Here is a 13,862-nt window from a genome sequence, read left to right as displayed (position 1 = left end):
CAATATTCTGTCTGTGTGTATGCCTGCAGGCCAGAAGAGGGCACCAGACCTCATTACAGATGGCTGTGAGCCACCATGTGGTTGCTGGGAATTGAACTCAGGACCTTTGGAAGAGCAGACAATGCTCTTAACCGCTGAGCCATCTCTCCAGCCCTCTCTTCTTCTCTCTCTCTCTTCTTTTCTTAATAAAAAAAATTATTAAAAAAAAATTAATTAAAAAAAAAAAAGAAATAATTACTCCCACTTCCTGTGATGATTTCTAGAAACAAATCTTTCTTCAAATATTTTGAACAGGTTAGGAAGTTATTTATAAAATTTCTGGAAGCATATTTAAGTAAGCAAATATTTTTAAACATCAAAAATTTAGAAAGTTTGTTTCTATTGTTTCCATATTCAAGGGGAAAAATGTTTTTTAGAGCACTTACCTCAGCCAGAGTGTTTACTGGTATGTGTCAGTGTGAATCTTTAAGCAGCTACTTTGGGATTAGCATTATTTGTTTTAGGCATACTCTAAGTGGTCCATGGTTATATAGTTCTCTAATTCAAGATGGGTCAGGAAGTTCATTTCGCTGAGACTTCAGAATGTGGCTGGAAGGAGTGATGTCTGTCTTTCCACTGGTGTTGAAGAACATCTGCCCTCATTTTCTTTGTCTTACATGTTAGCCCCCAACAGTGGTCCCCTAGATACATTAGGAATGAGATTCAAAACACTGTGAAGCTGACACAGAGAAAACCAAAATCATGTTAAGAATCACAAGCCTGGTGTTGATTTGTCAGAGAAGTGCAGAGCTGAAGTTTTTCTTCTTTTTCTTTCCTTTTTTTTCTTTCTTTTCTGCTTAAGAAGACTTTTGACAAGGAAAAATCCCTTGGTTCTTTTATATTTCTATGTAAATTTCTTCTGAATTTTATTTATAAGAATGAATTTTGATACTGTGAACTGTAAGAGATATCACTCTGAATAAGTAGTTTTGGTATATTTTGTTTTTCTTCCCTAACTGCAGAAGGCTCTTAGGTGGGAAGCAGAAAGTGGTTGTTATTTAGAGGCAAACTTGACTCTGCTTTATGGTGTGATAAACATCAGGGAATGATTGAAGTTCAAGAAGATGAAAAGAGAAAACAAATAATTGTAGTGTTTTCAAGGTTCCATCTAAATACAAAAGAATGAAACAGGCAAAGATGATGTAGCCTGTTGAATTCTATATAATATTTATATAGCAGGAAAATGTTATCAAGTGGCACCTCATTATAGATACCTTATAGTTTTCTTCCAGATAGATGTATTTTGTCTTCTTTAGAATCCATCGTTATTCTGTGAAAATTGGCTGTCTCTAGTCAACATACACACACGATAAAACCCTTTAGTACTTTTTAGACTCACAGTTATAACAAAATTTTTTATATTTGAAAAACTATTTCAACATTGACCTAAGCCAGTGTCATTCAAGAAAAGCCACTGGAATGAGAGAAATGTTTTTCACATTGTCCAGTATAGACATCTCTAGCATATGTGACTACTGAGCTCTTGCAGTGCTGTTCAAATGAAGCACTGCATTTTAATTTTTTATTCAGTTTAAACTAAGTCAACCTTCATATTAAATAACTACATGTATATAGTTACACTAAAAATAGTATACAGCATATTATACTTATCAACTAAAATATGTAAACTACATACAGTGCTATGTTGTCCATATTTTCACTATGTTTAGTGTTTGCTACTGCTATTATTGTTTGCCTAAAATGGATTTGATGAATATGTTAATTATAAAACAGATTAAAAAAGAGATACCTTAAGTACCCAAAGAATCAATTAGCATTAATCATTGTGATCCTTTGTCCTGATATGCCCTAGATTAGAAAAAATGTAACCCAGTCCAAGCTAGTAGAGAGGTTCAGATGCTTCCCTGCCCTTAGTGTGAGTTAGACAGATTGCACATTCTCTGACTTGCTTGTCAGCTTTTCTTCCTTTACCCAGTTTTGCAATCACAGTGTTGAAAGCTGTGTCTTCTACAAGAAAGTTTTCAGAAGAAGCCTGCACAGAAAAGTGAATTATCTCAATCTCACATTAAATTCAGAAAAATTCCATTCTTTTAGCTTCATAAAATTTTCATGTGTGTTTAGAATATCATATAAAAAGTTAAAATATTTTAGGGTGTACGCAACACGTCCCTGCATGAACAAATTAATGTTTTTAGCTGTAGTCTCATTTCTATTTGTGTAGATTTTCTGTTATCAATACTCTTTGTGTCATGAATTCTCCTAGTTTTTATACAAAATTAGGTCAGATAATAATTTTCTTTTAAAAATAACTGCATGTTTGATACATTTTTTATGTAGCAGCCTTCTTCTTCGCTGAATCCATGAACACAACTTTTAATGTGTACATATGCCCCACAGTAATGGGGCCACACTTAACTAATAACAACTCCTTTTGTCCTCTCTATTAATTTTTATGGAGTCAATAATTTTATTGTTGAAACAAAAGAAAAATTCTGAAAAATAATTACTAGAGAGATACACTATGCAAGGGAATACTCAAAGGTGACACGGGGGATTGGGAGGTGACTCTACAGTTGAGAGTCCTGCGTCTCTCTGAGACCCCAAGGTCAACTCACAACTCGCTATAACTCAGTTGCAAAGGATCCAGTGTCCTCTTCGGACATTGTACATGCACACAATATTACATATATGTACCCACACACATGCACATAAATAGAAAATGAACCTTTGAAAGTTGAGTAAAATAAAATGTGAGATTAAGTTATTGAAAAGTTAATGAAAAAACACATAATTTTTATCCAGGTTGTAATCATACAAAATGTTAATAAAATTAATGTACAAAATCATCCTTCAGGTCTCAGTTACTTTTCTGAGATGATAAAATTATCAAAGGATAAAGAGCTTATTGAAATGTATAATTCAAGAGTACAGTCATCTTGGCAGAGAAGCTAAGGTAGCAGGAGTTTCAAGCTATTGGTCATATCACAGTCACAATCAGGAGATGGAAGTGAATGCATACTCAGTTCCCTTTTCACTGTATACACTCTAGCATCCTTGCTAGGGAATGACACAACCCACAGTGAGTAGGGTTTACCTTTTAAGTAAATGCAGTTAATATACTTTCTAAAGCCATGCCTAGAGACCCATCTTCCAGGTGAGTCTAGAATCTGTTAAGTTGACAGTTTTCTAAATTCAGTTTCATTCAGATAGTTCCATTTGAATTTGTAGATGTGCTACACAGATCTATTTTTAGCCTGATATTGCGTGGTAAAGGACCTCAGTAAGTCTTGCTAGTTTCCATCCTTTTAGGGTGATATGTTTAGCATGGGCACCATGTCTATTCTGACAAATAAGAAGTCATTGATGGAAAATGTTTGCTGGATGTTTGCGGGACATGCATTCTAGAAAGTAGTTCTACAAGTGCAAACTGGGAAGTTTTTCCCAGATGTTAAAACGTGACACACAAGATAAAATTATCCTTTCCTCTCTTGAACTTTATTCTTTACACACAATGAAGCACCATCTCATCTGTAGTGGAACTAACCCCAGAAGAGAGCAATTAAAGTTGCAAACAACTCGGGTTTTTGCTGAGATAGCGAAACAATGAGCAACCAAACTCATGTACCTTGTGCACATCTGATTTTCTGATATACATATATTATTGAAACTATCAAAGTAAAGACATTATATTTATACAATCCAACATCTCTTAATTTATATATATGTGGAATGTCATCTCTATGGATATATGTCATGATTATCTAATAAACATGGGTTTGCAATTAATTATCTTATGCCTTTTAAAATGTAAAAGTAATTATTAATTAGGTTTATCATCATTTGCTCATTCTTATGAGATTGCAAAGGGGTTGAGCTTTGTTTCTAAGCATTAGTGAAAAGAAATAACACTTAATACTTCTTTATATTCCCAATGTGAAGTAATCTGATCTTGAGTTTTAGAGCTAACCTCTGTGCCCTATAGAAGAGCTTGCCCTATCTTATTATAACCACCTCCCTGATAAACTCACAAATATATTTTAAACTTACCTTGATTTATGAATATTTGTTTTGAAAAACCATGAAACTGCTTCCAATAACACAGAATATAGGGTAGCCTAAATCTATGTTCCTAAGCCATGGCCACTCAAATTTTTCTCTAGAATGAACTATATTTTAGTTTCTTAAAATAAATAATATAAAATAAGAACAAAAGTCGATTAGGCAGAATGCTTTATTGAAGTCGTCAGATATGCAATGAAGATAAGGAATTGTCTGTGATTCCATAGAAACATTCAAATAATCTACAAGGAACTCTGCTTCAGTATGTTGCAATCACACTAACATTTGAATATTTTCTTTTTTATTTCCTATAAGGTCAGTTTAGTGAACGAAATGTTCTATAAACACATATTGGATGAAACAGTTTTGATGTTATGATTTGAGATGATGAGATATTGTTTCCAGGCTTTCTGATTTTGCACCATAAAATGGATTTGAGAAAGAATAGATGGAACTCTAGGAGGAAACATATATTTAGAAGGTTAGTATTTTCCAGAGTAAGGAAACTTCTAAAAGAATCATGAGGAACAAGGGCTATTTCTAATGATAACCAGAGTACCCTGAGCCTTGATTCAGATCACACTACCAGATCTCTGACATGGGATCACACTAGGTATATTTGCAGGACCTGTGGACATAGGTCTCGCTGCCTCCCCTCACCTATGAAAGCATAGAGAAATTCAGAAGGCAGTATTTTGGCACTTTCTCATGTACTATTTCACTAAGCTCGTACATTGACTATAGTTAGGATAAATAAAATAAAATCACAAGAGCTTTGAGTTAGAATTAAAGTTGTTGAATATATTAGAAAGTCTAAAATATGAGAAGTTATCTGGGAAAAGCTTGTTTCTTCCAAAAATATTTTACAAGAAAAAAATTAGGAGAATAAAGAACATAAAGATTAAAGCAGCCTTAAAAGACATAGTTATCAATTTGTATTCATGTTCTTTATAGAGATTCTGATTTAAAAATACAGCACCAACAAAATCTTTACCTAGCTACAAAAGCCTTATTACATGTAAGACAATTGGAGTAGGTTGAACACTGAATAATACATTTAGATAGTATCATGAAAATACTGCTACATCTGTAGACATGATACCATGGGTATATTTTAAATGTATTCTTACCACCTCAAAGATACAAGTGAAGTTTCACAGTTAAATCAACTAATAGCTGTGATTAGCTTAGAGAGGAAGGCGTGGGTTGAGGAACAGAAATGCAAGAGAGGTGGCCAACGGCTGAGCCTATCTGATGGGGACCAATGGGTGATCGAGAGGGTTTTGTTTCTTTTACTATATCCCCCAAATCAATAGCACCATATGACATTTCTGTATGAGTTTTACAGTAATATTTTAAATAAATAAATTTTTCTTTTATGTCAAAGAGCTTGGAATAGACTTAATTCATTTCTCTAAAACAATAGAAAGAGATGTGGTAGGGTTTTTTCTTTAGTCCTACACAATGAACTGAAAATTAAATTTTAAAAAAATGTGGAAATGTGGAAAGGAAATAAAATGAAATTCTGAGGTCTTGCTTTGCATGATTGATGTCAAACTGCAGTGAAACCTGCTTGAAAGCATGCTGAAAAGTGGGCCTTGGAGCTAGACGTCTCGCTGTGTATTCTGGGAAGCATGCACCCATACACTATAAACACTGTCTTTTCAGGATAGCGAGGAAAGTAGGGCACCTTCATAGCCACTATTTACTGACTGCCGATTTGTTGAGATACTAACATACAAATTCTCACATCTAAAAATTTCATTTTAATTTCTCTTAGAATTAGCATTTATCAGACACCAAAAAACTTATCTAAGTTGAAGATAAAAAAGATCAAATTTTCTTATCTTCAGCAAAAATATACATGCATTTGTATATCTTTCTTATTCAATTGATTAAATATTGCATGTCTGTAAGTATTTATTTATTTATTTATTGTGTAGAAATATGTTTAATTTTCTCACTGAGTCATCCACATAAATCCCTGCATGGTCAGTGTAATTTCTTCCTGTTGCTTTTTTTTTATTTCCACCGAAACAAAACCTATAAGTGTACATGACATATTTATTGAAGAAAACAAGAACATGTAAAAAGTCAACAAATATTCAATAACATCATTCAAGGTCCTGAAATGTTAGACATCATCTGATTTGACTCTAAGGTGTTTGTTTTTGTTGTCATTAACAAAAAATTAGAAACCGCTGACAGATTATTTTATAAAAATTAAGCAGGAGAATTGGGGAGATGGCTGAGGTCTTCAGAGCATATACTGCTCCTAGAATCAGCCCAGGCTGCTGCATCACATCTGGCCCTCCAAACAACCTGTAGCCTTTCTCTGGGTGTACTTCCTCCTGCTTACACCTGCACTCAGGTGAATGTATTCCCCACACCAACATGTAGACATAAAACACATATAAAAATAAATCTTTAAAAATGTACTAAGGAAAAATATCCAAGTTTTCTTCTGTCTACTTATTAGTGAGGCTACACATAAGCCAATAAAACACTCAGCGAGTAGGTGCCGGGAATAGCTGAGTAATGCTCCTCTATGGGTTAAACAGATATTTTTCAGATTTACCAGCTCTCTTGGAGTCGGTACAGTGACCACAAAGCCATTTAATAGTGAACTGATTTTACAAGCAGAATTAAACTGTCCTAAATGGAAAATATCACTCACTTCTAGAGCCTTAAATGTCTTTTTTGCCCCTAATTAAAATAGTTCACCAGAGTGTTTCTCTTAGCCATGATGTAGAAATGGTTCCAAACACAACTAATTAGTGATGGGTAGGGTGTGTGTGTGTGTGTGTGTATGTGTGTGTGTGTGTTTGCTTCTGAATCAATGTGATTTACCTTGTCACTTACCTCTGTTTTCTCTGGGTTCATGCAATTCCCATAAACTGGATTGACAAAGGCACAGTTGCCACCCCCCTCAGATTTCCTTAAAACAAAACAAAACAACAACAAATCAGGGTCACAAAAACCCAAATATTAGTGAAAGAGTACCGATTAATTTATTTCCTTATTCTTTTTTTTTTTTTCCAGCAGTCTTGCTGTGTTGCCCAGTTCAGGTTCAAACTCTTCTTCCATCTGCCTTAATCTTTAGGTGAGTGAAATATAGGCATGGACCACCTTACCTGGTAATAAATAAGTATTAAGTGCTCTTGGTTCATGTTCAGGTCATTGTTAGAAATTTTTGAGGGACACACTGTCTCACCAGCACTCTCTTTTTTTCACCAATACATTACCATAAATTATATATTTTTTTTTTCTCTGAAGGACACCAAGGCAACCACATTCATGAAAACAAATATAATTTGAACTCTTGAGTACCTAGATCTAAACAGACTCTGGCAAAAAAAGGATCGTCAGTTGGTTTCAATGCTGATTTCTTAAATATTGCTCAAGTCATTCTAACAATGCAGCATCAGAAAGAGCAATGGAATATAACACTGTAATATGGAAAGCCTGTCTTGGACTCCATTACACTGGAAGTGCCAAACCACATCCTGAGATCATGCCTCATGACAGTCTCTAGAAATCTGAAATCCATGAGTCAAAATATCGAGTAGTTTAATCAACAATCTTACACTGGAGTGTTTGGGAGTTTTGCTTTATTTTTATTAATTTAGTTTTGCATGTATGTATGTGTGTATTCACTTGCGTGTGAGCACACATGTGTGGTGTGGTGCCCATACACTTGTCTGAACATTGTATGGAAGCCTAAAATTGACATAGGATGACACTTTTGATGAGTCTCACTTTCTTCACCAAAGCAGGGCCTGTCTATTGGACCTTGAGCTCACGATTTTGCCTAGTTGAGTTAAGTAGCTTGTTCCTGTGACTTCCTGTCTCCCCACCTTCAAGGCTGGAATTCCAAGAAGGTTGTCATGCTCACCCAGTGTTTACATTGAATCGGGGGATCTGAACTCTAGTTCTCTATTTTCCCACAGAGTCGTCTGTTCTGCCTCTTGAAGAGTTTTTCGTGTGAGTATTTCTTCTCAAGGCATAGACTAGATCTGTACAATACAGCACAATTGAACTCCTAAATGATTGCTTTCTTTTTATACTTTCTCTTCTTGTTGGAAGACAAGCAACTCTGGAAGAACTGATAAAAAGTGACACTCACTAAGAAACACAAACAATACAACCAATAACTACTCAGTTACAAATAGAGGGAAATTCCAAATACATGTACAGAGAGAGAGAGAGAGAGAGAGAGAGAGAGAGAGAGAGAGAGACATTTCTGGGATGATTACCATTGTTTTAACAGCAACCAAGAGGAAAACTATAAATGCTATATTTTTTGTTTAATTGGGGTACAATATCAATTAACAAGTTCATCAGTATACACCCTAAAGGAGAAGAGGAACCTCTTAACGATAGTCTGTTTAAAATTTCCAGAGGCTAATCCTCCTATTGCTATCTACCCAAATCACACAGGATTTTTCTAAGCAGCAGCAGCATTGCAGACCCTAACCTGGGTGATAATGTTTGGATAGAAACATATCTTCCCAGACTGTCAATATCATCTAAGCACACTACCATTACTGCTTTGTAAACCTTTAGATTAAATATGCCACAGATGAAACAGTTTACTATCATTAAGGATACATTTTGGTAAATGACACATATACCTAGTATAGCTTTTTTAAGTCATAATTTGAAAAACAGTTACATATCTAACCTTAAATATTTCAACAATTTATCTGTTAATTCCTTAACCCACTTATGGAATGCATAGGAATTTCACCATTTGACCTGGATAAATTCATTTGGAATCTTTGTGCTTGTTTCTTCCCAAAGTGGTTCATGTTACATAGTCAGAGCAGTAAATTCAGGGCATGCACCTGGACAGGAGCAGTCTCTAACTGGTGACTGGCAAGAGCATAAAGGTGGTTTTTGAAATGTGTCAAAACGGCAAAGCAGAGCTGGTCTAGGACAGATTGAACATGACTTAACAAGTACCAAAACAGAGAGAAGCTGGGAACGAGGAAATTGAGGCAGCCAGAGACACAAACACTGAAAACAAAACCCCAGTCTAAGTTCAAATTGGGAATGAAACCAGGGAATAGGAAGAAGCTTAACTCTAGTGCTAGGGAGGACAGAGAGTGCAGAAATGATGGGCAGGTGACTAGAAACTGATGAAGCAGACAGGATGACACAAATGATGTTGATATAAGGCAATTGCTTTCGGGTTTGGTCTGATGGATCCCCAGGCAATTCAAAGACTGAGAGGCAGAAGTCAGGGAAGTTGATAAAATTTTCAGTCATCTAAATATGTGTAAGGAAGCAATTCTTCTTCTGAAAAGATTCTTCAGTCTTAAATATTTAAACATTTATTTTTCCTGCTAAAGTGAAATATATGGGGTCTGGAATTCAGGGGTTTGATGACTACCTAGAAAGATGAGAATATGTGTAATGAGGGTATGGAGTTGTAATAAAGGGGGCCAGTGTGTGCTGGTGGAGGGAGAGTAATTGGAAATTCTCATGCTTCAAACTCTGCTTCGAGCAGCTTCAAGCTATCTGTGTTCCAACCAAAACTATGGCTCTTATTGGCAATGCTTGGTTCTTTGGTTAAATATTGATATCTTTACTAATATAATATTATGGTAGACGTATGTAGCATAAACTTGCCAATGAAACCAATTTGAATTGTGCAATTCAGTCTTAATTACATTTCTAATATTATAGGAATATCTATATATTAAATATCACACATGCCCTATAGATTACCCCATCAAGTTAATTTGTTATTACACGCGCTGCATTAAACTCTTTAATATTCCTAGCCCCAACAATAATTTAAACACTAAGTTACATACTTACTAATCTACAATTTTTTAAAGGGACAAATAACCAAATGAAAAATAATAAAATCAAAATATATGTTATGGCAATTAACATGACTTTGTGATGAATGTGTGTATTGTTTTTAACAGCTTTATTAGGATATACTTTATATGCCATGTAATTCATACATTTGTGTCTGTGTATGACACGTTAAGCCTGTACCTGTTCATTTGTGTAAGTGTATGTGAACATGTATGTCTAAGAGAGTGACTGTTATTCACTGTTGTGTGCACTGGGCTAGGTAGCACACAGTTTTACTGGTTTTCCTGTTTCCACTTCCAGTTTTATTTTATGAGTACTGGGATAACAGACATGGAGTACTATATAGGCCTGGCTTTACATGGGTTCTGGGGATCTGAACATAAATCTTTCACTTGAGAGGTAAGGATTTACCCACTAAGTCATTTTCCTAGTCCTCAATTCACAATTCACACACACACACACACACACACACACACACACACTCCAATGTTTTATGATAATATTAATTTTATTAAATTTTAGTTACTAATATAATATTATTGTAAATATACGTAACACAAATTTGCCAATGTAACCAATATGAATTATACAAATCACTCTTATCCTAATGTTATGCAACTGTCAATATTGTCTATCTCCAAAATGTGTTCATCACTTACAATTGAAACTCTATAATCATTAAGCTGTAATACTCAACTAATTATTAGAATGTTGGGGAAATTATCTTGCTATTATAAAACATTAGAGTACCAGGTAAATAAATCTTTCACCAGGCTGAAAGGAACAGAAAGGAGACAGAGACACACTGTCACTCTAAATATTGAAGACTGTATCTTGGCAGGAGACTGGGCAGGATTGACAGGAAAAGGCCAAGTTAAATCCCTTCATGCACTGTAAGTTTATCGATTAATATTTTATACACTGTTAAACTTTCATAATTTGTTTAATTACTTTTATGATTAGCAAGAGTATCACTTATAAAATTTATTTACATAATTGCCATTTTTATCAGACATGGTTTAATATCTTTATTAGCCTTGGTTTTTTTCATTTCATTTGCCTGTCATTTTGCATGCTAGTGAGATGGACTGGCTTTTAAATCAAACCCATCAAGCACCTAACCCTACTACTATTCCCTATAAGCAAAGATGTCATTGTATATATATAGCCCCTTAGGGGCTAGGAAAACAGCTTAGTTGGAAAACATCTTGTCGCATAAGTATGAGGATCTGAGTTCAGTTCCTACAATGCATATGATAAGGTTTTATGGTAGATGCTTATACCCCCAAGTAGGAAAGGAAGAGACACGTGGATGTTTGAGCGAACAGAACAGCCATCCTAGGCAACTTGGTAAGTTCCGTGCAGTGAGAGAACCTGGCTCCAAAGGAAAGAAAAAAGTGGATGGTTCTTCTTTGGCACTGACATGCACACAAAGACATATGTACACACAATACACATATGCACCCATACAGAATTAAGAGTGTGTCTTCTGAAATCAGGCTTAAAAAGTGATTAGGGAGAATCTAGCTCAATAAAACAAAATACAACAGCATTTCAAATGGTCTCTCCTGTTCATCTCCAAGTAGATCATATTATCAGAGTTCCCTGTCCTCCTCAAAGCATACAGACCCATACTTCCTTTTTATTCATTTCAATTTTTAATTTCTTTTCAGATTATCATATAAAGAGATAAGTTCCATCCAGGCATCTTGGCAAACATGTTTTTATACTTTGATCTCATCTCGCCCTTTCCACTGCCTTCCCTGAAGTAGGATACTTAAAAGAAATCCCACACTAGCTCAGAATTGAGAGTAATAGATGATTATTTATTTAGGGGTAGACTCACAAATCAGAATCCTCTGCTGGAATGGAAAACAACAACCAAATCCCACAGCCAGAAAAAAGAGGGTGGCATAAATAGTATAAGAGGTCACGCCCAAGTGGACAGGTAACTTAAAGGCTACTGGCTGTAGGATTTCCTACAGCACTCCCCCGTTAAGTCTTTCCCCAACTACTTGGTCACCTCCCCTCATTTCCTATTACATACATTCCATTACCCTCTTTGTCCCATTTTCATTCACCCCTCCCCTGTCTTAAGATTCCCTGTTTCATTTTGTGATCTACAAACACATATATAAACACCAGACAGACAGACAGACAGATAGACAGACAGACAAACACACACATACACACACTTGGCTCTTCATATAATAGAAAACATTACTCTGGATTCTTTCATTTGACAAAATGATTTTTGGTTTTATTTCCTGCAAACGTCATGGTTTCATTTTTTATGGATGAATAAGATTCTATTGTACATGTTAACCACATTTTCTTTATCCATTCATCTATATATGGGCATTAGGCTGGGTCTAGTTCCTGGATATAGTGACTAGTACAGCTCAAAACACAGATGGGGGTTATAGGCATTTGAAACATAACCAAGATTTATGTAGTTGTGTCATATGATGGCTCTTTGTTAGTTTTCCGGAGAATTTCCATGTTGATTTACATAGTGACTGCACAAGCTTATATTTTTACCTGCAGTGAATAAGAATAAGCATGCTTTCAGAAACTGATACACTTACAATGCAGACATGAAAATAACTTGAAGCAAATAGCATAGAATTTTAATAGATTTTTCTATTAAAAGATATTGCCTGTGTACATTGTGTGGTAGAACTGACTTCCACTAATAAGCTAACTTCTGTATATTGTTTCTGAGAATCCAGGCAATATTTCAAGTTCCCACACATGAATGCTGGAAGTTCCCAGGTGGAATGGACTGCACTACAGTCACACACCCTTTTAGATGTGATGATGGTGCTGACTTTGGTGTTTTCATTTCATTTGCTATTGCTTTTCATTCAAGAAAATGCATCCAGTGCTTATAAACCAAACAGCGTATGTTAACTTCTCTAAAAAGGTAAATTCTCTTACAGTGTTTATGAGTGCATGGTTCATTCCTCTAGGATTTCTATGTAGAGATCTGTAGAGATGCTAAACTCTCTTAGATGCAGTTGTTACCATGTCTACTACACGCTGATACTTGACAGTGATTTAATACTACTCTTTATTTGTTTCTTCTTTTGACACATATAGTTTCTTATAAATTATCTTTTTTCTACATCCAGGGCTTATACTCAATGGAAATATAAATCTTTGTAGTAGTGGTAACTACTATTGTTATTTAGAAAATTATTTTCTCTCTCTCTCTCTCTCTCTCTCTCTCTCTCTCTCTGTGTGTGTGTGTGTGTGTGTGTGTGTGTGTGTGTATGCGCGCACGCACAAGTGCTTGGGAAGATCTGTGTGGATATGTGCTTGTTTGTTAAGGTGAATAAGGGGCCAAAAGAGTGTGTTGTATTTCACGGAGTTGGAGTGATAGTCAATTATGAGCTGCCTAACACAAGTGATGGTAACCAAAGCCTGATTTTCATTATTATTATTATTTATCATTATGTATACAAGGGCACCAGACCTCCTTACAGATGGTTGTGAGCCACCATGTGGGTGCTGGGAGTTGAACTAAGAACATTTGGAAGAGCAGGCAATGCTCGTAACCACTGAGCCATCTATCCAGCCCCCTAAGCCTGATATTCTGAAAGAGCAGTAAACACTCAATTGCTGAGCCATCTCCACAACTCCAGCGCTGTCATTTAAAACATTGCTTACTGTCGGTGGCCCCACAAACTGCTTTGCTCAGCCTAGATATAGGGGAGGGCCTTGGTCCTGCCTCAAGGGATCTGATAGACTGCTGATTTCCAATGGGAGGTCTCACTCCTTCTGAGGAAAGGATAGGGACTGGGGTACAAGGAAGGTGGAGGAGTGGAGGAGGGGGAGGAGAGGGGACTGGTATGTAAAGTAAAAGAAGATTGTTTTAAAACAATATTGTTTTTTTTAAAAAAACTGTTTAATGCTATCAAGAATCTTTTAAATCATTCTGTTTCAGCTCTCTCTCTCTCTCTCTCTCT

At 35.6% G+C, this 13,862-nt stretch overlaps 1 protein-coding gene across 1 annotated transcript in view; it reads right to left on the bottom strand.

Moving 5' to 3' along the window:
- Positions 1–4,222: 4,222 nt before the first annotated feature.
- The window catches only part of Malrd1 (MAM and LDL receptor class A domain containing 1), a 616,720-nt gene continuing 607,080 nt past the window's right edge, over positions 4,223–13,862 (bottom strand). Inside the window, exons 38-39 of the mRNA XM_041630809.1 lie at positions 6,922–6,997; positions 4,223–4,515 (exon numbers count right to left, since the gene is read on the bottom strand). Of these exons, the coding sequence (XP_041486743.1) occupies positions 4,432–4,515; positions 6,922–6,997 (160 nt within the window). The 3' untranslated portion in view covers positions 4,223–4,431. The remainder of the gene's footprint in view (positions 4,516–6,921; positions 6,998–13,862) is intronic.

The sequence above is a fragment of the Microtus oregoni genome, unplaced genomic scaffold (genome assembly GCF_018167655.1).
Source record: "Microtus oregoni isolate MIOR12 unplaced genomic scaffold, Mior012 000035F_ref0000213, whole genome shotgun sequence".
Classification (NCBI taxonomy): Eukaryota; Metazoa; Chordata; class Mammalia; order Rodentia; family Cricetidae; genus Microtus; species Microtus oregoni.
Note: the sequence above shows the minus strand (reverse complement) of the source record. Positions and strands in the feature narration are given on the sequence as shown.